The sequence below is a fragment of the Oculina patagonica genome, chromosome 2 (genome assembly GCF_052425735.1).
Source record: "Oculina patagonica isolate OP01 chromosome 2, crgOcupat, whole genome shotgun sequence".
Classification (NCBI taxonomy): Eukaryota; Metazoa; Cnidaria; class Anthozoa; order Scleractinia; family Oculinidae; genus Oculina; species Oculina patagonica.
Window position 1 is genome coordinate 20,703,343 of NC_135759.1, and position 24,549 is coordinate 20,727,891.

At 39.3% G+C, this 24,549-nt stretch overlaps 1 protein-coding gene and 1 long non-coding RNA gene across 3 annotated transcripts; one reads left to right on the plus strand and one right to left on the minus strand.

Moving 5' to 3' along the window:
- Nucleotides 1-260: 260 nt before the first annotated feature.
- LOC144643426 (uncharacterized) lies at nucleotides 261-16,243 on the minus strand. 2 transcript variants are annotated; one of them, XM_078502680.1, is made up of 2 exons: nucleotides 16,099-16,243; nucleotides 261-2,239 (listed from the first exon to the last, which is right to left on the minus strand). In XM_078502680.1, exons 1-2 carry the CDS (start codon nucleotides 16,136-16,138, stop codon nucleotides 1,119-1,121), a joined length of 1,161 nt encoding a protein of 386 aa, XP_078358806.1. In that variant the 5' UTR covers nucleotides 16,139-16,243; the 3' UTR covers nucleotides 261-1,118. The 2 variants fall into 2 exon arrangements, with proteins under 2 accessions (XP_078358806.1, XP_078358805.1); XM_078502679.1 differs by lacking the exon at nucleotides 16,099-16,243 and adding an exon at nucleotides 2,728-3,157.
- LOC144643427 (uncharacterized) lies at nucleotides 8,352-24,530 on the plus strand. Its single transcript, XR_013568905.1, has 4 exons — nucleotides 8,352-9,195; nucleotides 9,283-9,426; nucleotides 11,133-11,177; nucleotides 24,457-24,530. It is a non-coding gene; the product is annotated as an uncharacterized LOC144643427 (long non-coding RNA).
- The last annotated feature ends 19 nt before the right edge of the window (nucleotides 24,531-24,549 follow it).

Here is a 24,549-nt window from a genome sequence, read left to right on the forward strand (position 1 = left end):
ATTCCTGGCTTAATTTGTTCCTTGCTGGGTTTCGGGGAATTTGAGCTCTGTCAAGACAATATTTCTCTGCTGTGTTCATTTCCTTGCTTCTGGATAATTTGAGTGGTTGAATTTTGGGAATTGGCTTATGCCGAGGCAAGGGCTTTAACGTTTTGGAAGTAATGTTTACCTTCACTCTATAATGGCTGTGGGAAAGATTACAAGACTGCTTGTCTGAGTGTATACGTTGTTGGAGTGGACACAAAGAACAGTATTAGAAGTGTTTCAAATTTTTCAACTTTTATTTTTTATCATCTTGTAGTGACCAGCACTGAGTTTATATAGTCAATAACCAGCTTGACTTTACTTTGTTTGTAATATTCTCTGACATTTGAAAAAATTATTCTCCTTGATAAACAGTTGTAAAATCTATAAATGTTTATACAACTGGGTTTAACCCATATGTGAGTACATGTAAATATTAAAAAAAGTTTTCCTTTTTTGTAAATTGATTTCCTATTATGAAAAAAATTATATATAATAATTATATTATCTACTGTACCAAGGAGAACAATTTGACAAAGCGTAACATCTTTACACAAAATATCTTAGATTAATAATTGTATACAGAAACCAGCTGTATCTTTTGTCTGTAAGTTTCATTGTATGAAAAATAGGTCCCTTTGAGTCCCACTGGGACACTGAGTGCCTAAAAACATCTGCACATGAAAATATGTACAATAGGACCAGCCTAATTCTTAATTTCCTCAACTTATAAATACAACTAGCTTTACATAAAGTGTACCAATGAGCACTTGTTCTCGAAGCATTAGCATCATTCTCTAAAACAGAAAACTGTGTTTAGGAAACTTGTGTTAGCTTAAACAAATACAGAGTCCAGCTGTATTCTAACATAATGCTTCTGTGTATGAAAAATATGTTATTAGGCATAATTGTGGCACTCACAGTACCTTGAAAAAAAATCTGCGTAATGAAAATCTGTACACAGGACCAGCCCACTGTTCAATTTTTCCTTAAAATAATATACACAAGTGTTCTTGGAATCACAGAGTATTCAACATTTTAAGAGTTCCTCAATGTCTTAACAGTGCCAGCACTGTTTTGTTAGTGGCAAACACTTAAAAAGAGTTCACTGAGGTCACTGGGACCTGGAGTGGTGATGGCGTCGATTGAGGAGACCGGCTCTGAATGGGTGAAACAGTTCCATTAGATTGAGAAGCCATAGCTTTTCTGGCTTCCTCCTCTTTCTTAGCCTGTTCTCTCAAATGGATCTTCATGTGGCGACGGCGTTCATCAGATCGTGCAAATCGTCGACCACATGTGTCGCAGGCGAATGGCTTTTCTCCAGTGTGAGTACGGATGTGAGTTGTCAGATGGTCTGAGCGGGAAAAGTTCCTCATGCAGATACGGCACTGGAATGGTTTCTGTCCAGTGTGGGTTCGCATGTGGCGTGTCAGTTCATCAGACCTTGAGAACCTCCTTGGGCAGGTGTCCACTGGGCAAGCATAAGGTCGCTCACTTGGTGGTGTTCGTGAGCGTCCATCAGTGGGGTTGGTACGTTTTGCTTTCAATAAAGAGTTACCAGCTTTTGCAGGGCGACCTCTCTGGACAGGCTTGCTTGGCATTGTAAGAAAGTCAGCTGGTGGTGTTGTATGCATGAGGAGTTTGTCCATCATTGCAGTATGGTCAGGCGACATGGTGGCAGGGAATGGAGAAGGGCCACCAAGGATTGGCCACTTCATGTTCAATGTAGCTGTAGCTTGCATAAACATTGGTGATGTGGAGCTTATTGGCTGCTGGATGGGTCGTTGGTAGAAGTTGTTCTGTGCTGTGAATTTAGGAACCCCAGACATGTTCTGAGTGTTGTTTGATGTGGACACTGGCACCTGCTCTTGCTGAAGGTCTTGTGGAGTGGGATTATGTACCTTGTTTTGTCCTGAACTTGGTTCCTGCGACATGGGAAGTTTTGTGTCCTGGAAGAATGAACTCCAAGGTGTAGTCCCGGCCTGGCTGATTAACGGGGTAAGAACTGTGCGGTCGGGAATCCAAAGATTATGAGCTGGCGAACTGTATGGGGAAGCGTGTCCGCTCGGTGGTGGAGTCGATCCAGTCGGTCCTGAAATCACATCATGTAGACTTGGCCCTTTGAAATGGGCTAAGCGCTGTTGACAGGCCTTGATAGACTGGTTTACTCCCTCTTGCTTCACGTCTGGTACAGTGTAGTCCAGATCAAGATCTCCTAAAAAAGCGAGAAAGAAGAAATCAGTGTTAGCGAACTATTGTAAACAAAGCATACAAATTACAACGAACAGCATAAATTAAACATTGAGGCGAAAGCGTTGCGAAGGAAATATTGGGAGCAAGGATATAGACTTAAGCTTACTTTGTAGAAAATGTATTACTTTAGAAAAAAGTAAAAACATTAGTACTAAAGCGACAGGGTCGTAGCCGTTTAACTTAAGGACCGATAAAAATAAGGTGAAGTTGCCGAAGACGAATAATTTACAAACGTAGTTTTGTGAACAGATTCGAAAAACATTTAGCGTCTCTGACGGTTGAAATGTTCGAAAGAAAGAAATGCCCACGATTTAATGTAGAGTTAAAAGTTTGTTTTTAAACGCCAACACTGCGGCACGCGTAGGTGGATTCGCGTTTCCGATGATAACAGACAGGCAACCGAACGCTCGCTGGCTGTTAGATTTAACGTTCGTTATTTTTACTAAGTACCTGGAACAGAAGTGTCGTGGAAATCAACCGGCTCACCAAAAATGTTGGTTGGTTCATCCATGCCGGCCTGAACGAATGAAAATTCCTCGGCGCTGAGTTGAGGAACTTGGCGCGCTAGCTGGGGTGTAAGAAGGCTAGCAGTGTCGAAACCAAAAAGTTGGTCCGTAGCAACTTGAGCAAGGCTGTCCAAAGCTTCAGTCATGGTGATCATCATGTTAAAATATAAGCACTTGTTTCTCCAAACGGTAGAATTATTTCTCTTGTAGTGGTTTTTGTGTCGTTTGAACTGATCAACAGTATAGGTACAGGTCGAGTTATTGGCCAGCAATAACTGCGACTCGGCTTAGACTTCGGGGTCGTTTGTGTTCCGTCGGATTTACCTCCTTCGCTTCGTAGAGCTCGTAGATTCTGTGTACGAACCGAGTGGGCGACTCCTTAAATCTAAAATCCATTGTTCGGCTGAAATGCCGTGACGTGCCAGAATTTTCCAATAATGCGAGACAGCCAATGAGCTTGGTGCTAATTTTAGCCTAAGTGCGTCAGCGCTTGACGCAGATAGATATTGCGTAAATGCGTATTGTTTATCAATAACCGGTATCGTCAAAGCGGTTTGATCGAAAGTGACGCTCGGCACATCGTTTTTTCGTTCGGCATTCGAAAAGTCATCATTTTTACACTTCGTTGAGAATTAAGGTCAAAACAAAATAAGCGAAATTCGAGTGTATAAGCGAAGAAAAGCGAGAGTTCGTTTTGTGGCGTTACGGAAATGCTGATTGATAATTTGCATACGCGTCATCGGTTGTCACCCTGGTTTATATTGTACAATTGTTCAATTATTGTTTGTTCTATGACGTTCATTCGCTGCTGGGTCCTCAGTCAGTCGGCCGTGACCAGAAAAGAATTATCTAGACAGGTTCATGCAAATATGAAGAGGGTTAGGTTTCGAACTCTAAATATTGCACAATTTTTGGATGGGGTTATGCTCTCGCTGGAAAATACGGCTTCCTCGGACGTGCCTAATAATTTATTCGTGAAAAACCTTTCGTTAAAAATTTATAGGTTATTATTGGGATATCTTATTCAAAGCAAAATTTAAAGTAAACCACTTAGATTGGGAAGATCTTTCTTTTTAATAAAACATCGTATAACCTGCCGTTCCAAAAAAAAACATATATATTTATAACTAGATATATTTTAAATATAGTTTCTTTTTTGGAAAGTCTTACTGCGGTGGATTATTTGGACTGCCCGTGCAACAAAGACATTTCTTTTCTTTTATTATAACTATTATTATTATTATTTTTTGAAAAAAAAGCTAAATCGGGAAGTCTCCAAAATATTTCTCGTTAAAAATAAACCATTTTCTAAAAACGGATACCAATTAACGATGTCGTGGGTGCCCATGACAAAAAAAGAAGGATTTGCCGAAGGCTGAATAATAGGAGCAGGTGTATTAGTTTTTTTCTTGGCTTTCCTGATAAAAATAGCTCGCGAACTACGTGAACTGACGTCAAATGCTTGCTGCGAATCCCTGTCTCGCGGTAACAGGTGAAAAATACGGATATCATTAACTTTACACTCATTACTTATTCATAGAATTTGGCAGCGAACGGATGAAGGAGGGACTGCTGATATCGAAGCGCTGAAAAATCTTTCATTTTGTGCATTCGTCGGTCAATGCCAATTTGAAAACTTTCTTACGATTGAAAAGATTTTACTGAAAAGCTGTAGCGGTCATGAATTGCAACGGTATTATGTCGATCAAAAAGGTGCCAATTTTGCCACCTAAATGAGTGCAAAGACTGTATTTGCATTGCAAATCCTCAAACGATATTGATGATGTTTTTCATTTTAGTGTTATCTGTGTTTTGGAGATCCGCCGCACTTGGGGTGGCTTATCAGTGAATTTATCGACGAAAACCAGCAAACAGATTCTAAACGAAATTCTACAGCGACATTTTAACAAAGCACAAGTCGTTTATAACGTTTTTCTTCGAAATTTTTAGTTGAATCAGAGTGATGTCGATAATCAATTAGTTTCGATCCATGAAGCACCATTTCTTTTTCCGTTTCAATTTTTCTTCCATGCTGATGACAAGTATGATTTGAGAACAGTATTATCAGTTTTATTACATTATTTTTGATGTGCTCCGGAACCTATGCCGACCCGTTGTACGTCAAAAGCGTTAAAAAGGTAGAATATTGTTAAATTGAAACAGAAAAAGCCTGCTAATCTACTTGGAAGTGTGCATGTGTGCATGCCAAAAAAGTAAAAACGTTCGTTTTGAACATTAATTTTCTTTAGTGAATGTCAAACATTTCTTTGACTGTCGTAACTGAGGAAATGGTTGTAGTACGTCAACATGATATCCCATGATTTTCTTTATTCTCATACCCTATCTGCTTGACATAACATTGTTACTTTAAGGGGAAATTCAATGTTCATCACACTGACAATTAAAGGGTTAAAGTTAAAATTTGTGATGCCCTTTTTGCCGTCAGTTGTAAAAGGCTTGTTTTACCACTTTGTATGCGATATTTCTTAGTGTTTTTTTTTTCTTTCGACAAGCTGTTTATAGCACTTATTTTTATAGCTCGGGCGCATTTAAAAATATTATAAAAAAAATTAACGATTGCACAAAAATCCCAGGATTCAATTCCGGCAGGTGACCAGCTGCGCCGTTATTTCGTAAAGTGGACATTTTTGACCAAAAAGAATCAATTCTAAATAGCTATACTTTTTTAAAAGTTTTTTGTGTCGTATACTGGATATACTGCATAAAACCTGTGAACTGTAATATTATAAAAATACACCAAAAATGAACCGATTTCTAGCGTAAGCCGAAAGATAAGTCATCTTTAATCAAAAAAAGAATAATTAGTGAGCAAAAAAAGAGAAATGTATGTTGTAAGGTTGTTGTTTTGTTCGTTTTGCTACAAAGTGAAGTCACTGTTAGATGTTTGCGATATAAAATAATAGAATAGCCAATCCATAGTCTTCTTTGATAAAAAAAATTAAAAGAAATATAAAAAAACTTAGGGTCAAAGTCTGTCCGGGGTTTACACACCCTGCACGCGTGAATGGCTTCCTGACTTACAAGCGTGACGGTAAAATCTTCGTTGCGTGTCCAGAAAGTTCTCGAAACCTACGTGAAAACACGAGTATGGCGCAACAATGCTCTTGAATTCAAATTCGGCACGAGCGAGTGAGCACACATGACCTTTACCCGACACGTCTTGACACACCCATTTACGTGTGCATTCCTAAAGTCACGCAGTTTTGATAAGTGTTCTATTTTCGTTTTGCTGTATATTATTAATATTCGTGTCATCACGAACACACTCTCTAGTACTTTGATGAAATTTCGAACGGTCACGCAGTAGCGTACGTTAGCCTCTGCTCTTCAGAAGAGGCATTGATTTGGACTGTTCTCTTCGCGTAGCAACTCGAGCTCTATGTTTGGGTATGTTTGTATAAAATTGACGGTTTTTACTCACAACTAAGACTCATTTAAGCCCCTTGTTTACATAAAGATGAAATAACATTCGGCTTTAAAAAGTATGACGTGATATTGCTGTGTTTAATGTCTCTTTGCAAAAATTCGTTGCAATCTAGTTTGCTTGCATAAATATTTATTCAATCCAGTTGCGAAAGTCACGAGATTGATGAGCGGATTCCTGTCTTGCTAAGAAAATTAATTGCAGTTTCGTCTGTCGAATGATAAATGGAATTCCGACTGTTCAGAACCCTTATGACTAAAGGAATTTAAAATATTTGTTCAATCTTTATACCTTCAGTCTGTAGCTTTAGTTGAAACTGAAATTATTTTGTAGCTTTCAGCTGAAAACTGTTTAATTTACGGAAAGTTCTGCGAGTGCTATCTTTTACAACTTTAGTGTGTGTGTGTGTGTTTTCATAACGGATAAACTAGCCAGTAACAGTAACGGTGTTTTGATGATACGTTAAAACATCACATCAGTTGGACCGAACGCTTCGTGACTGACTGAATAGTTGAATGCACAGCATTTCCAAGTCTGTGGGTGTGCTTTATCGTTCAATTGATAGGAACAAAGGATAGTTACTGGGCAAAGATCCGCTCTTTTAATTTAGATAAGGCACTTTGTGGTCAGCATTTATCTTGTTGCAAAAGCTTTCATTTCTTCCGATAATCATAATACTAATGTTTTGCAGGTACATTTGGTACCCAACTAAAACTTGGATTTTTTCGCGGTAATTGGAGCGCAGCGGTGATATGAAACCGCTTACTCATAAGGCATGTCCTATCAGATAAATTCGCTCTGATATTCCTATGTTCCTTCCATTGACCTTGGCGAGATGGGCAATGCCACCCCAATGGGCCCCTAGCAATGCGTGTCCATATATCGAACAGCTGCGAGAATTTTGCTAGAACGTTTTATTACCACAAAAACGCTTGTTGTACAGGCTAGCGTGCGTTACGGGGTAATGCCCGGGAGCGTTTCTAATTTTGGTTCTTAATAAACATATGTAACTGTTCTAAACGTAAACAATTCCTTCGCATGTAGGTGTTGTGCCCTTTGTTGTTAAAGAGCGTGGCCAAAAATATAGTAAGGGGGCAGGGAAAGCGAAGGGAAACAACTGAAAAAAAAAATTAGAAAGAAAGGTTATGGACTCCGTCGTTACTTTTCTTTCGCCCATTGCCTTAATTTTATGTTTCGTAAAATCCGTGGTTCACAGCCACCCAGAGACCGGCTTTGCACAATTTGCCTCGTCGGACAAGTCTTCAAACCTTTGTACCCCCGTATACATTTCTGTAACTGGCCTTAAACGTTAAACTCGCACGACTGAAATCTCGCTCCTGTTTGCAATTAAAGAACATCTGCAACCATCAGAGAAACTAAACAAGATCCCGTGAATGACTGTCTGTGTATGTAAAAGCACTTTGCCTGCAGAAGGGCGTTCGGAGACAGCTACTTGACCTGCACGGAGGTCAACTTGCGGTACATAGGATATCAGTCAAAATAATAGATTACGGACCGGAAAATAAGGTATTCTGCTATAAAATTGTTACGTTTTGGCCGCAAAAGTTGCGCAGTCTAATTTAGCCGTTTAGTTGGAAATTTGTCTTATTGGACTTCCTTAAAGACAAGCAGTTTCTCAATGAAAAAATAACTAATCATTCAGTCGATCTCGTAGTCTCGCGAATTACATGTTGAATGAATAACGAGTGCTTTTACTTTTGCTTTGCTCCCAATCCTTGGCAGTCTTTCAAAACTTCAAACAAGTTTTTAATCCGTAAAAAGCAGGCAGTTAGCTGACGTACTGATACTATTTTATCGTGAAAACGTAACATTCATAACATTTTCTCAATTTGTTTTAAGTCAATATACCGGTTCACAGTTTTAGTTTGTTTTTGTTTTTGCTGTTGTTGTTTTGTTGTGTTTTTATTTTCTCTTGCCTTGCCGAATTTATACGGAAACGTAAAATCCATGGCAGGAATAAAGGTGGCCAAATCATTTACCTTTTAAGTGTGGAGATGAACATATAAAACCAATTTCTGGTAGAAACTTCTATAGGACACATGTAATTTTGTCCTCATGTAGGCGGTGGAAATTCAGGCCAGTTCCTCCCAGCCACTATTTTTGTATACTGGTTCCCTTTGAAAGACTACAATTTGGGTTGCGATTTTCTGAGTCAGTGCACGGAATAATCGAATTGTTCTTTATTTCATATTAAGTCAATGCCGCAAAAGCCTTGGCTCTCTATTATAACAATTTGACGGATAACGTGGGTGACTCAGTAACCTGGCGGGGACGGAGGTGGCCATATTATGTGCATTGTGTTAACAAAGGGATACCGCATTCGCCGTATCTTGAAATGTATCTCACAGATACAAGGTAATTAAACTGAGTTGCGGGGGCTCGTGTTAGCCGACAATCACGCTATACGTACTGAAATTGAGAAAAATGGCCCCTGCACGAAGCAAAGAAGTCTTTGAACATGTTGAAAAAAGATTGACAACAAAAATCGTTAATTGCTCCTTGTCTTGGCGGCAACTTAATATTGGTAGAGAAGGAAATAACGGTACAATTATTAACAGAGTTTGTCATATCCGTCTGATATGGCCTATCACCTGTTCAACACTGCCACCTGTACAGCGTTGACAATGGCGTTATCACACGGCTTAGTCTAAATGTCAATCACGCTTATGTTTTGAATGCCGTGCTCATGCAAGATGCAACATGTGACTAGAAAAAAACGCGATTCGCTCTCGTGCACCTCTCGGATGAATTCTCTCGCTTTTTGTTGAAGTCATATTTTTGTTGAATTTTTACTGAATGATCTCTTCATTTTGCAACTTTGTTCTTCTATATCAACTTTGCTTGTGACTGATCAACGTACGAGACGTAAATCGGCCTTTAAGGGATCTATACGCGCAAATTGGATTTACACTTCAGTGCGCAGTTCATGGAGATCATTCATGCAAGGTAAAGCTGGAAATGAAGTAGCTTTCTTCTGCAAACATGAACATTGAATCGTCGATTTAGCTTTACCTTATAATGTTATAACTGCAGCAAAAACGGCTAACCTCAAAGTTCTGACATCAGTGTCAGTTGGCGTTGGTGTTGAGTGTGTCGAGGACATCGATGCATTTACGATTCGATTTAGGAAAGCATACGCACATTCATGGAATTTTGTTGTGAAAGCATTTTTATCAGGTAGGACATAAACGTTTACTGATGTAGGTTCATGACAGCACTCCGGCTTTACTTAAATAAAAATCAAGATTAAATTGTGGGAAAATACAGTTTGCATTGTTTTCGTTCGTCATTCAACATAAAAATCTGTGTGAAATAATATTCACCTGAATGCAACAAGACTTTTCTTTAATCGAACAAACTGCACTTCATACGATAAGTTTTGCTATAATATTCGAGGTTGTTGTACAACCATTGCAAAGATACTCAGTGAAAAAGTAATTTTCGCTGTGTAACCCTAGCAAAATATATTTCATTTTCTGATGGACTGATTTAAGCACGAAGCTGTATCTGTTTAGGTTATTTGAGGTTGTAGTTGTGCGTTGTCACATTGCATTACTGTGAATAAGCCAGCAGTTTTCGACATATTCACCTAAATTTTCAGGAAGGTTACAGCATCCAAAGTGGTTCTGATAATTAGAAACTGCTAGTAAACCGAAGTTAAGTAAAAAGTCAGTTTTGGTTCCTTACATGCAGGGCCTGACGATTTAACTTCCTTACGTAATATTATTACAAAACAGCAACTCAGTTCGTCTGTACATCCTCGACACTTCTACCTTTTTGACTAAAAAATTGTTAACTGATTATTTTTTCATAAAACAAAGCATTGGTTTCGATATTTCTGTGTTCATTTAGTAAAATGTTTATCATTCCTTGTCCTGAAATTGATCTAGAATAGACCACTAGTTACTTATAGGGTAAAGATGCTGTTTTCACCTCGACCACAAACTGATTTACGATGAAGAACACTTGAAGGCGCTCGTTGTTGTTCGTTTTGTCTTAGGAACAAAATGCTCTGTAAGTGACAATGGTTTACAGCTTTGATAAAAGCCACGTTCTTAGCTGTCTGTGCCGATACCAGCAAACATGAGCGAGCTAATAAAGACAGTTGTTTAAGTACATTTTAGTGACAGCCATTTGCAGTTCCGTTCCTTACTAAACTAAAATGTCATTTCACTATTGTGTTTTATTCTTGTTTATCAAGCGACACCTGTGTATGTTTTTGCATACATGTTTTCCATTCCGACTATTTACCGAGTAAGGTTTTTATAGTTTGGCTTCAAGGGATTTTCAACTGAGAACCCAACTGCTCGAGCTTGGACTATAGTGGTAGACAACCTAGCCAAGTAACCTGTTTAGTAGGAAATTGTAAATATTGTTTACAGTCTAGTTGGATCATAGCTTTTCTTCTTTCATTGACATTTAAATTTGCAATCTAACGGGTCGTTGTTTCCACAAATCAAGCAAATAACTTCATATAAGGATAAGAATACTTTTATATCAAGGAAAGTTTTTATTTGCCCCAAACGTTTGCTAGTCTCGTGCACTCGCTCACTGAGTCACTGGCTGAGTGAATGCACTGACAACAATAGCATCGGATAGATGTTACTTTTCCCGATCACGTTTGATAGTTGAAACATTGTCTTGAGGTTGGGCGCCGCTCTCTGCTGACAATCGAATTGTTGTTTTTCATGTGGAATATTGAAGTGGACGGATGTTTGTCCGAGTAAACTTCTCTTACGTTTGTAATGGCCGCGTTGATGTTCGTTCTCCAGGGGGTAATTAAAAGAGGGCCGAGATATGGTAGTTTTTGACATACACCTAAACAGAACTGCATCACAACAAAGCCACTGAAATCCTGTTTTTATTGTTCTGCTCTGAAACAGGTGAAAAGCAAGATATTTGAGCGGTTTTCTAAAGGAACTGTCACGGTGGGTAGACCCATGCATCGAATAACTTAACGCAAACAACTCGATCACTATTTGCTTTAGCTGGTGTCAAGACTGAGATAAATTCTCAAACGTAGTCCGAAGAGCGAACGTTTAGGCCTTCGTACCTCAATAAAAAGCGTAAAGTTTGCAGTAAAACTCGGATTTTTGTAGAAACGCGAGAAACGCGCGGTCCTCATCTTACATTGCTTATCCAAGCTTCAGTTTTGTTGTGATGCATGGCGTCGGTCGAAGCAGAACTGTCATTCCTAAAACTCACTAAAGACGGGTTAAAAGAACTAGAACCAGGGTTATACCCACAGCAGGACACAGCAGTAAATGTCTTTTTCAGTCGGCCAGGGTTTTGCTTTCAATGTCAATTTAAATTGGGTGTTTTTACGTGTGTTGTTTAGTTTAACCGGTGTACAGAGTATGCCGAATATTAAAACTACAGTTGCACCCCGTTATTGCGCGGAACTGTCAAGGGAAACAAAAGATAGTTCGAAATAGCGGGCTTCAAAATCCCGATAGTAAAAAAGTGAAGGTCAAATCCAAGGGAAATGGATTTTAGCTCGAAGTAAAGGGGAATTTGAAATAACGGAGTTCCAATAGCGGGGTCTAACTGTAGATGTACACGTGTACAGCATTCATGTGTTCACTTTAGGGGTTGATCGATACCTTGTTCACTGATGCAGTTTATGTGGCGTGTAACTGTTGTACGACCGTCGTTTGATACAGATGGAGTTATGGTCTCTTTCTATCCACTATTTCTGTGAGAAACGTCCGACGGAGGACATGGTCAATTGTTTTGCAGTACATAGAGGGAACTCGGCCGTCAGACAGCCCTCGTGATCAAGTTCCTGAACTGATATTAGTTTGCTTCTAAGGTTCCTTTCCACTCTTGATCAGACTATCAAAACCACGTCTAACGTTCTCTTGTGCTCTTTTAATTAAACCTTCTTTGCGCTTGTTTTTGGAATTGCATAGGTAGCAAATTAAGAGAAGCGGAACCAAAGGGACCTCGATCAATGTCATACAGGCACATGCACTTGTCATCCGAGTAGTACAATGATGTTTAGCGTAAATTATTTGCTATTTTTCGACTAGTAATTTGGCTGCTTTTCAAGTGATATCTAAAAAAAAGCATTTGTATTTCTATCAAGAGGTATAGTCCATGCCATTTTACCGTGTTTCGGTAGTCCAGAAAGCCCCTTTACTAAACTCCTTTACAGTAGTTTGAATTTTAACGTACTGTTCCGGAAAGTAGCTATTTTTAGTAATTTGTTTTCTTTGCAAATTTCAAAACAAGACAATGCATATATTGTTAAACACAGTTAACCGTTAGGAAAGACCGCAAAACTTGGTTCTTCACTCCTAAGGACAATTTCTCTGCGAGACTGTGATATTGCTAGTAATAGGAGCACTTGAGAAGCAGTCAGGATCAGCTCATGGAACTGCATACGACAACTGAGATTCTTATGACTGTAAATTTTTTCAGTGTATTCCGGTAATATCGTTGGATGTTTTTGTGTCGGGTTATATTTTGCCGCTATTCGAAAGCTGATATGTACCATTTGAACGCATACTAACAAAGTAACATCATGATAGTTAGAATTTGTTCCCACCGGTTGTGGGAACAAATGATATCAAGCTAGACGAACAACCTCTATGCATGACGTGTCCTATAAAGTAGTCAAGTAGGATGAGATACTGACGGCTGGTATTTACTAAGTACTGTGCCATAACACTAATGATTAAACAGCTGTTGGCCATTGCTGCAGCTGCTTCGAAAACTTGAACACGAACCGAGCCATTCGCGATATACTCCCATGCAATTGAAAGTCCCGTAATATAATTACAGCAGAACGTGAATGAGGTTTAAAGAGAACTTTGCTTGTGTTCGCGTACTCGTTCGAATGCTGTTTAGAGCAAAATAAACTTTTTGGGTACTTCTGAATAAATATTAACGAAAACAAAAACGTTCCGGTACAGCCGGAAGCATTTAACATCAATCACATCAGTGGTTTTGTACTGGTTTAGTTTGCAAAGTGCAGTGCATGCTATATCGTATTCGTGTGTGGAAATTCTACAAACCTTTTCCGAGCTTTAAGCTGTTTGTCCCAATAGTGTTCATACGTTACAGAGGGCTCCTGATTGAAGATTAATGTTAGTTCAATTTAACGGAGCGAAAAGCCGAATGCTTGTCGAATGAACTCTACTACCTACACTGAGATCGTTCGTCCCTAGGCTCTTACAATAAACCTCGTGGTTGTCTGAGTCGCGTGACCAATTCTCTTGTTACGATTTTGCTTACTTGTTTTCTGATAAAAAAAAAAGATGAATCCTATTTTGCGCTGAACTCATGGTTTAATAGCTACTCATTTCGAAAACTGCCAATGCCGTTTTAAAGGAGCTAACTGCCTTTTAAGAGAAGCACTTTTTTGCCTAGTGGAAAAGTGTTATACCAAATATGACTTTAAATAACTATTTTGAAAACCCAAGTACCCAGTTTAATCATGATGTTCACAATACTGCAGGGTGAGACGAAACTGAATAATCTCGTCAACGAGATCCATATTTTAAATGTAGCGGTTAGTAGTGAGTTAACATCGCGTGAGTATCTCGTGCCATTTACTCAGAGCCGCAATTGCGCAACGACACATCAGCAATTGCTCGCGGTGTAATTAGGGTGATTCTTATCCTGGAGGCAAGGCGGCATGGTAACACACCACCGTTGTGTTTCTTCGCTAGTTCTGTTGTATTATCAAACTTTGTTACTCTCACTCTACACTCTTATGTCCTGGCCAAAATGCTTAGAAACAGTTCCGGATCGGATCACGGTATTGATAAAACTGTCCAATTTGCAGGTAGTAAATATCAGTGGTTTGAAAACGAGATTGATAGAGGAGACCGTTAGATCTTTTTGTTGCTAGTAGGTTAATATGTAGTGTCTTGTATAATCTCTTAACCTTATCGTCGTTTTCAACCAAAACAAAGTTAGAAATAGCCTATTTAAACTTAAAAACGTGGTAAAGTTTGTATTGTATTGTTTATATGCTTTTTGAAGTAGTAAGACATGAAGTTTTTCGTACTAGTGGTAGTTACTATGGATTTCATTGATGACGTTCATAAACTTTAAAATATTGCAGCATTGCCAATAGCCTTTGTTATCTGTGGCTTCTAGCAAACTTGAAGGAGCCTGATTACGTTGTCCGCCTCCTAGCAAAAGAGCTTATTACGTTGTCCGCCTCCTTTTTTTGCTTCATTTTTTTAAAATTTTGGATAGCACTATATACTCGCTCTGGTTAAAAAAAACAACCTGCATGCACGAAACTGAACGGGTCGTTTGGCCAAGATCCTTTTTAATTTAATTCCTCTTTTATCTTTTCTTACCTTTCAAATTTGTTATTATTCGGAAAGTTATCTTTCAAACCCACTCGCATGGGCAATGATTCAACCAAAAGTTGGTTCGACAATCTTTCGCCCTCGTTACAATATCACTATTGGGTTTTTTCGTGGAGTGCATTTTTCCGCTTTATTGTTTTAATGTCGTCAACCCTCCCTTCGCTGTCTTAAAGGCTAATTTTCTATTATCCGAGGACTTTACACCCTTCTGTTCTTGCTGTGTTTCCAATTTTTCCAAATTTTCTCCTGTAATGCTGGTACTTTGAGTTTCAATAAGCTTGCCTGTAAGTGCGTTGGCTGGTGGCTAGTGGCCGCGGCCGGCGGACAGGTGCGTGGCGATCGTAGCAATCGTGGGCGCACACGGAGTCGACTTGAATTTATTATAAATTTATCTTTATGGTATTGAGTTGTTTTGCAGATGTGGCTTTAACAGAAGCAATTGGAATTGGAAGACTGCTGTATTAAAAAAATTAAACGTAGCTTGAGGTAATAAGCCTCCAACAAATTTTGGGCGTGACATGCGAAATTTGGTGCAACCTCTTTTTGTTCAATGTCCTCGTCTTTAAGAATTGAGCAACCTTTGTTGTTGCAAGGGTCTCTGTCAGGTTTTAGCCTTATAAAGAGGATTACGAACGATGAAAAAGCGATATTTAGCGGTTTTTAGTCGAAGACACAAGATCTCCATATATACACCCACGCACGTTAGTTGGATGGACTATAACACATGGAGTGCTGAAAAAGAAATTCTGTCTGTCGAGAAATTTCTATTTGGAATAGTTACCCGGAAGAAATCGCTTCTAGTGAAGCTTTGAACGAAGTTCTTCCAATTTGTCGCCGTGCAGCTAAAGGGAGGATTGTTTTAGAGATTGTTTTGAGCAACGTGTGGGCGAGTTCTGCATATAATTCTCGAGCTACCTTCAAAACAGTTATTCTCTAGAAATTAACTTTGTGCACAAGTGTCGGCTCTTGTGACTTTCTTCAAAGTGCAAATTCGAGTGTATACGGCTTTGACTTTAAACTTTGAAATTATCGTATTAAACGTTTGGACTACAACGAAAAGTGAAGTCTACTCCCTTAAAAAAACAGTAACAGACAGGCTATCATAATTAGTCAAGTAACCTCTATATTTACAACTGATCTGTGTAGTAAAACGTTTCCGATGAACCACGCTCTGAATTCTAGAAACTGTTGTCAGTTACCACGTTGGTGCCATAGGAATGCCCTACTTTATGTTAAGTTTCTATTTACTCAGCTACTGAGCCAATTCTATAGGAACAAATTATATACGAATGATGATCACTCATGCGAAGAAGGACCGGTTTAAACTTGGTAAACTACATCCGAACAGTGGCAGTTTAAAGAAACAGTAAAATTCTTTCGCACAGGTGAAGAAAGTCGATATTTTATAATTTCGTTCCAGAAGCATGCTTCTTTTTCGTAGCACGTAAACACTCACAGTTGACCCATCGTTCGTCCACTGCGACTTATCATTTATGTTATAAAAAAATACAGTAGTTACCTTCATATGCGGGAAAACGTGGATAAGCCATTGCTAACATGCCCAATTAGAATCCTGCGAGGCTGTCACCGTTTAGGTTTTAGCTTCAGTGCTTGGAAACGGGTAGATATTTTTCAGAAGTGCCTTCTCACTATAGAGTGTTGTACCCTCGCTAGGCGAATACCATGCGAAATGAGCCACCGATAGCCCGTGCGTACGATTTTGGTGTTGTAACCAATTATGCATATAATCGTAGGCGTTACGGCTCGTTGAACATTCGTAATGACAAGCGACAGAACTGCGTGATACGCGCGTAGGAGGACAACATTATGCCATAACAAAGCCATGACAACCATTTCCGAGTAAATACGAACCAATCCCGAATAGATGTCGACAAGTGCAGTAAGTCTGTTTGAGAGACATATTTGGTGGTGGTGATGTAAAAGCGCTCTCGTCACAGTATTGGATTCCGTCTAGAAAGGGTTATTAAAAGCGACGGCATAGATGGATTAAAACTATCGCCTTCGCTGTTGCATTTTCTATTTTTACGGAAGACTGATCAAAGCGTTTATTTCTCAATGCAAAAATTTTTTCTTCACAAAATATAGGCGAGTACGGATGCGTGGGTGATCACGTGGTTACAAAGTTGCTTGAGCAAGGCGTCGACCTTATAAAACGATATAAACCGGAAGCTAGACCGGAAGTTTCCGGAAACATTTGTCGCGTATATACAGTTAGAGTTAATTAAACTCTGACAACAAACTGGCCTCTGATTCCGTCTTGGAAATAAATGATAGAAAACTAAAAAGGTACTTGCTGTAAAATAAAAAGAAACAACAGCACAACGCGCTTGTTCACATGTGTTGTCCATGGTATTTCTGCGTTATCTTACATTGCTGAAATTAAATTTGATGAAAGTCGAGTTCATAGGTCACATAAGCAAGGACTGAACTACAAATGAGAAAGCGGCTGGGACTGGTTCCTTCACCTGCTACCATAATTCGGCTGCGGCAATTTCCAACTGAGTTATTGTAGCAGTCAGATCTACAAAAGACAATCAGTTTTCTTCACTGAGATTATTAATATATATTTAGCACCCACAGCTCCGTCGAGCCTCAAAATCACCTGCCGTGCTTTTGTAGATGCTAAGCGCAGTGCTTGACTTAACGGTACAAAGTGCACCTCCGTTAATTACAGTTTCATTGGGTTGACAGTTTCTGATTGCCTGGCTGTCTTGCTTGTCACTGGCCATGCGTTGTCGACGTGTGACGAGCAAAAATATTCTCTCGGCCCACGCAATTAGGCGTGTGCCGGTCTCGCTCATGACATGGGATAAGTTACCGAGTCGTTTTGTTAAGTTATCCGCGAATGTTTTTTTTTTTTCTCTGAGTAAAATTCTCTTTTCAAACAAAACAACGAGACTTCTATTCTTCAAGATATTATTACCCTTTTTCTGAAAAAAAAAAATAACACACTCTTTTCCCTGTTTTCACGAAAACTTCTTCTATCTCGTGACTAACATAGCGCCAGTAAAACCTGCTATACCGGGTCATGTTTCATGATTTTTGCCAAGTCAACAGCATGCAAGAGTACGTGCCTAGCTTACAGTTCAAGAACTAATGGGATAGAGCTTCATCCGACTGATGCAACGATAAGCAGTGATAAGAAAAGAAGGATTACACGAGAACAGTTTTTCAGTGTACTGTATTAGATACTGTTCCGTAGGTACTGTAGAGTACTTTGTTTCTTTCAGATTCTCTAAATTCTCAACTAGTATCATCTATCAAGTATGGCTTCGTTACACTGATCCAGTCATAGTACCGCTGTTACAACAGTATTCGACGATCTCCTTAGTGGGCCTTTTACGCTAAAATAATCGTACAGACAAATGTTACCGCATTGTTGTTTTTTGTAGGCACGATAAAAATCGGGTGATCAATCGTAGCCTTGGCTATCTCCGCCTTTTACGTGGGGGTGTTGATTATGGCTGAGAGTCGATGTTTACTTCCGATTTCGGGCTAGTGGATTTTAACTTGAGGTAAACAATTTCATAGAGAAGCACGTTATTACGTAACGTTGTCTCAAATTGTGCTGATCAACTTGAAATCAATTTCTTGATTTTATTTTAAATGTTACAAGACAGGAACACGATTGAGTAGATGTAGAAGTTTTAACTGAGTTTTTTTTCATGGATGGCGTCCGTTCCGAAAATAGAGCGAAAGCTCCTAATCTGCGATGCATAAAGTATATTCCGGTTTGGTTTCTTTTGTTTTTCTTTTATAAAATGTTATTAACTGAAAAGTAATAAAAGACAGAAATCGCTTGACTTTTAATACTCGAGATAACTGTAGTCAGAAAATTTTAATTTTAACTAAGAAAACATCCGATTTAAATGCCGATTTAAATGTGGAACAGTGGGACTGGTTGGAAGATCAGTTCTGCTTGAAGCAGGAGTCGGTGCAGAAGCACTAGACAAGCACTTTCTTTAGAGTTAGAAGATGTCTGCTATTAAAACTACTGAAATATTTTAGTCAATTTAAGACCCTGTTAAAAGCTGAATTTCTATTCAGCTTTAAGTGAAAATAAAAGTCTATATTTAGCAGGATTTATGAATTAATTATCGGTTTCCGCCGTCGCAGGTACTTAATAATGCTTTTGTGGCTATTTTGGTCCACAATTGAAGACGCTGAAATGGGTGACGCACTAAGCAACCAACAGAGAATATTCATTCATACCGGCAGTAAACACTGCAACTATGTGCTTTGTACAAGGCTTAAAAGCCTTGCATGTGTAGCAGATACCAATGGGAGGAGAAAAGGAAATTGCTCCTCAAAAAGCTCACGTTTTGTGTGGCATTCCCACGCTCAGTACAAGAGTCCCACCAGTTTTGTTCTTGTTAAGACAAGCATATACAGGTAACTTACAATGCTGTGTTGACTATTACTGCGAGAGAGCATATACCTGCTTCTATAGTATAACAATTTTCCCCAATTCATGCTATTTTTAAAGAAACCCGGGAATTTTCTTTGTTTACGCAACATGTCAACACATTTCTTTCTCCGCATCAGACACGATGAGCACGAGATATCTAAGCAAACACCGGAAGCTAAGAAGAATAGGAAATCGCTTTTGTTTGAAATTGATCGTTGATACTCTTCAAGCTAATCTTCATCCCCCTAGGCTAACAACCATAATACGTTGACGTAGTCATTTTATAATAGAGCAGTTCATGTGGTTTATTCTCAATTGCGATGCAACAAAGCCGAAAACGGATTTTATTTATTGCCTTTTTGTGCAACTATTTTTATAGAATGTATTGGAAAAACAAAATACCACAAAAACAAAAAATCAGTTTGGCGGAAATTTTGGTGACGTAAATTGCGGCCTTAAGAAAGACTTACGTCTGGTCGTTCTTTATTTCTTGAAATTGAAGGTGAACAAAATTTGCAAAAGTATTATGTCACTGTTGTATTACACTTCATTATCTTGGTAAAGTTTTACGAGTCGCGGTCTGTTCAGTGTAAGAACGCGAAAATCTTGAAAATCACTGAAAATACTTAAAGCTACGTGAGCGGCAAACTTTAGAGATGACCCCTCTTTGCCTTGTATCCTTCAATACGATCAGACATGACTTCGTTTTGCTTCAGGTCATCTCGCTCAGTTCAGGAAGTGTAGAGACAACAGTATTAGGTTACTCCACCCTTTTAATCTTGAGAGTGTATAAGTGGCAAAAATTTAAGAAATGGATTAGTTGACTGAAGTGAAACAATAACAAAAGCTATATGGTCACGTTTTATTCCTTTCAATTAACTAGGGATACTTCTAGAAATGCATTTCTATCCCGGAAATTATCCTTGGGGAAGACTCAGTCGATGATAATTCTAGATTCATGGCCAAACTCCTGGTTGGCTTCCCTTAAAATTCTCCTGGGACAGCTTAAAAACCTCTTGCCAAATAAACATTCACTTGTTTAATTGTAATCTTACTGATATTGATCTGCCGAAAGACGGGAATTACTTCCGATTCGTATACATATACCATAGCTGAGGTTGAAATCAGTCTTCTGTTCTTTTCACAGTGTATACAATACATGTAGCTAATCGGCGATCTGGCTAATATTTCCCACAGAAACTGATAAAACTAATACGCTTATATAACCAAAACTAATATACAAGCAGTAGAAATGAGCTCTCGATTACCGCTACAAACAGTTTATTTTTTTTATCTTTTTAGCCTTTTTGAGTGTTTACTCGCATTCCTTATCGTGATGTTAATCTTCCGAAGGGAGGGAGATTAATTTCAGCTTATACTTCCTCCGCGACTTGTTTACCTCCACTGAGCTGAGGACGTGCTCTGTCGCTAGCAGCTGAATAAAATTCCTTTATGTACTGGTGTACATAAACGGGACAACATGAAAACAGTGAGTGTGGGTGTCCACATGCGATATATATCAGAATAGTTTCAGAATTCTCAATTTTATACAGTTTTTATTTTGCCAACTTGGTGGTTTGTGTGCTAACTCCAGCATTTGCACGCACGACGATCCACCAAGTAACTGAATGTTCACATCGCCAAATATTAATTTAGGTACTGACTCTCCTGTAGCGCCCTAATTTTTTTGACAAGATTCTTTGACGATTATTTAGGCGAATCTCTTTAGTAGTGGCAGGCGGAATTATGGAAGGAAGTACATTCTTTCCACCCCTCTCTGTTCTTGTGCTGTGAGCTCGTCTCAGTTTTTATTCGTTCAGCGTATGCCATGTTCGACTGCGAGTAGTTCCTCTTTTGATAGTCAAGTAATGCGAACAGAAAGCATGACCAGAGCCCGCTGGTGCTCCCTCCCCCCTCACTGATGTCCACCAGCACATTCTGCTTGAGAGCCTTTTGTTTGGATGTTGCGATTCTAGGCGATTTAGGCGTTTCTGTTAATCGCAGTGGCAGGCGAAATTAGAGAAGGAAGGACATTCTTCCCACTCCTATCTTTTCCATGCGCTTTGAGTTTGTCTCAGTTCTTATTCTTCGGCGTATACCGGGTTCAACTGCGAGTAGTTCCTCTTTTGATAGTGAAGCAATGCGAACAGAAAGTGTGACCAGAGCTCACTAGTGCCCGCCTCCCCCTCACTGATGTCCAGTACATTCTGCTTGAGAGCTCTTGTTTGGATGTTGCGTGACGACCTTTTGACCAGCTGACGTCACGTGTTCTTGTTGTTCAGAACTTGCTGGCTGTGCACTGAAACCCAGGCTAGACAAGCACAAACGAAACGAAACTAAAGAGGCAATGTACGTTTTGCTAAAAATGCTGTATAAACACTCGCCTACGACTAGAGTTTGTTTCCATGGCATTTTTCGTTCTCTTGAACGTCTGGTCGTGCACTGAATCTCAGTCAGTGTTCTAAAACTCAGGCTAGACAAACAGAAACTAAAGAGTTAACAATGTGATTAACAATGTACGCTTTGCTATTAAAGCTGTAGAAACACTCGCCTACGACTAGTGTTTGTTTCCATGGCAGTTTTCGGGCTTGGACGTCTGGTAAAACAATAACAAATGCTATACATGAATGGTCACGTTTTATTCTTTACTATTTAATAACTAGGGGTACTTTTAGAAATGCATTTTTATCTCGGAAATTATCCTTGGGCAAGACTCAGTCGATGATAATTCCAGCTTCATGCCCAAACTCCCGGTTAGCTGCCCTTTTCTCATGCGACAGCTTATAAACAAAAACCGTCATCCCAAATAAGCATTCACTTGTCTAATGATATTGATCTTCCGAAAGGCGGGTTTTTAATTTCACTGCATTACGGTATTACTTCCGAATCGTATACATGCGATACGTGTGTGTGTACCATCACTGAGGACGAAACTATTTCATTCTTTTGTTATATACAATAGCTAAACGGTGATTTGGTTTACCTTTCCTTCAGAAAACTACGGGAAAATGCTTAAACTATATACGAGCACTAGAAATGAGCTTAAGTATTCCGCTACGCCACAGCTCATTCATTTTATCTTTTTAGCCTTTTCGAGTGTTTACTCGTGTTTCTTATCCTGAAGTTAATCTTCCGAAGGGAGGGAGATTAATTTCAGCTTATATTTCCTTCGCGACTTGTTTACCTCCACTGAGCTGAGGACGTGCTCTGTCGTTAGCAGCTGAACAAAATGCCTTTTTGTACAGACTAGTGTACATAAACGAGACAACAAAAAACAGTGAGTGTGGGTGTGCAATCACAGAGACTTTACCCTTTGTGCGATATACATCAGAATGGTTTCAGAATTCTCCATTTTATTTCGCCAACTTGGTGATTTGTGTGCCCACTCCAGCATTTGCACGCACGACAATCCACCAAGTAAATGCATGGCCACATCGCCAAATATTATTTTAGGTGCTGGCTCTCCTGTAGCGCCCTATATTTTTTTGTGACAGAATTCTTTACGATTATTTAGGCGATTCTGTCAATCTTAATGGCAGGCGGAATTAGAGAAGGAAGTACATTCTTCCCACCCCTCTCTGTTCCTGTGCTGTAAGCTCGTCTCAGTTCTTACGCTTTCAGCGTCTGCCACGTTCGACCTCGAGAAGTTCCCCTTGTGATAGTCAAGCAATGCGAACGGAAAACGTGCCAGAGCTCACTGGTGCTTCCCTCCCCTCCCCCTCCTTTACCCCAGCACATTCTGCTTGAGAGCCTTTGTTTGGATGTTGCGATTTCTTCTCTGCTCCTCTGTTTCAAAACGAGTCTACGTGTGAAACCATTCATATGAAAATGAGTTTCACCTATAGGTCCATTTTCATACAAATCAAACTTATTTTCATTTGAATGGTTTCGCACGTAGAAAAAAACAGAGGCAAAGGGTAACTCGGAAATGGCCTATCAAAGTAGCAGGCTAAACTAGAGAACTGAGGAAGGACATTCTTCCCACTCCTACCATTTCCTGCGCTTTGAGCTCGGGTCAGTTCTTACTCTTTCAGCGTCTGCCACGTTCGACTGTAAGTAGTTTATCTTTTGATAGTCAAGCAATGCGAACAGAAAGCGTGACCAGAGCTCGCTGATGCCCCCTTCCCCCTCACTGATGTCCAGTGCATTCTGCTTGAGAGCTCTTGTTTGGATGTTGCGTGACGACGTAGAGACCCTCTGACGTCACGTATTCTTTGGAACGTGCTGGCAGTGCACTGAAACCCAGGCTAGACAAGCACAAACGATTCGAAACTAAAGCGGGAATGTACGCTTTGCTAATAAAGCTGTAGAAACACTCGCCTACGACTAGAGTGTGTTTCCATGGAATTTTTCGTTCTCTTGAACGTCTGGTCGTGCTCTAAAATTCAGGCTAGACAGACACAAACAGAAAATAAAGAGTTAACAATGTACGCTTTGCTAACAAAGCTGTAGTAACACTCGCCTACGACTAGTGTTTGTTTCCACAGCAGTTTTGATTCTTGAATGTCTGGTCGTGCCGTAACTATGGAAACACGGAGCGCATGACCGCTAAAACGTGAATAATGACACCAACTAGGGATTCAATATGCGGATTGCTATTTGCTTTGCAGTGTTGTCCAAAAAAGAAACGCCTTTATTTCATTCGCTTTATGAAAACGACTTGTCGAAGAGAACCAACAAGTAAACCTTAAGTAAATTTTATTTCCCTGAATCGCTTTCGACCGTTGACTTTATATGTAAAAAAAAACAACAACAACAACAAACAACAATCGAAAACGATCCAGTGAACTAACTCTTAAAACGGCGCAGAACGGCGGATAAAATGCCTCACACGAGTCGACTAACATTTCATTTAAGTTAGCTAAAGTATTCGGATCGAGATGAGCCTAAATATGTATTTTTCAGTGCTTTATTCATAACCGCCATAGATTTCTTTAAATTTCTATAGTTCGTCGATCTCGTATGTCAACAGAGATACATAGAGTGGTCTGCCTGTGGAAAAGAGACTACTGGATCATTAATTCTAGGATACAAAGTCATAAGTGCAAAAGTCAATAAAGCCGTGAACGCTTTTTATATCAAAGGGGCTACAGACTTTTTAAAAAAGAATCAAGCGAAAATGATAAGATTAAAAAAAAAACATTTCGCAAAATTTGAGATTTGAATGGAACTTAGTTTTGTAACTATTAGCGAGACCAAGCACTTTTGCGAAATGTACCATCCCAGGCCGTGGTCATTTTGTTGAACAAGACTTTCGAAATACATTGCCACACCCCAGTAATATAAATGGGTACCGAAAAATTGTTAAGGAAACATGACAAGCGTGCTGGGGTTTACCTGTAATGGACTTTAGCAGATTAAGAAAGGTGAAATTCTGTCTTCAAACCACAGACTTTCACTTTTCTTAATCTCGATTTATGGAAATTTTGTTTATGCTATTTTTTTTAGGTTATGTCAGTTTTTCTGTCTTTAAATGAGGTGAAGAATAAGGAAATTAACGACCCTTTTTGTGCAATTTCTGGATCTGTGAATCGCGGCATG

What these genes read in the sequence shown, in the direction of transcription:
- LOC144643426 (XM_078502679.1), bottom strand. Translation starts at nt 2,941, where the DNA reads ATGATGATCACCATGACTGAAGCTTTGGACAGCCTTGCTCAAGTTGCT. An exon ending in CCACGACACTTCTGTTCCAG is followed by an intron (nt 2,240 to 2,727) that starts GTACTTAGTAAA and finishes TCGCTTTTTTAG; the next exon opens with GAGATCTTGATCTGGACTAC.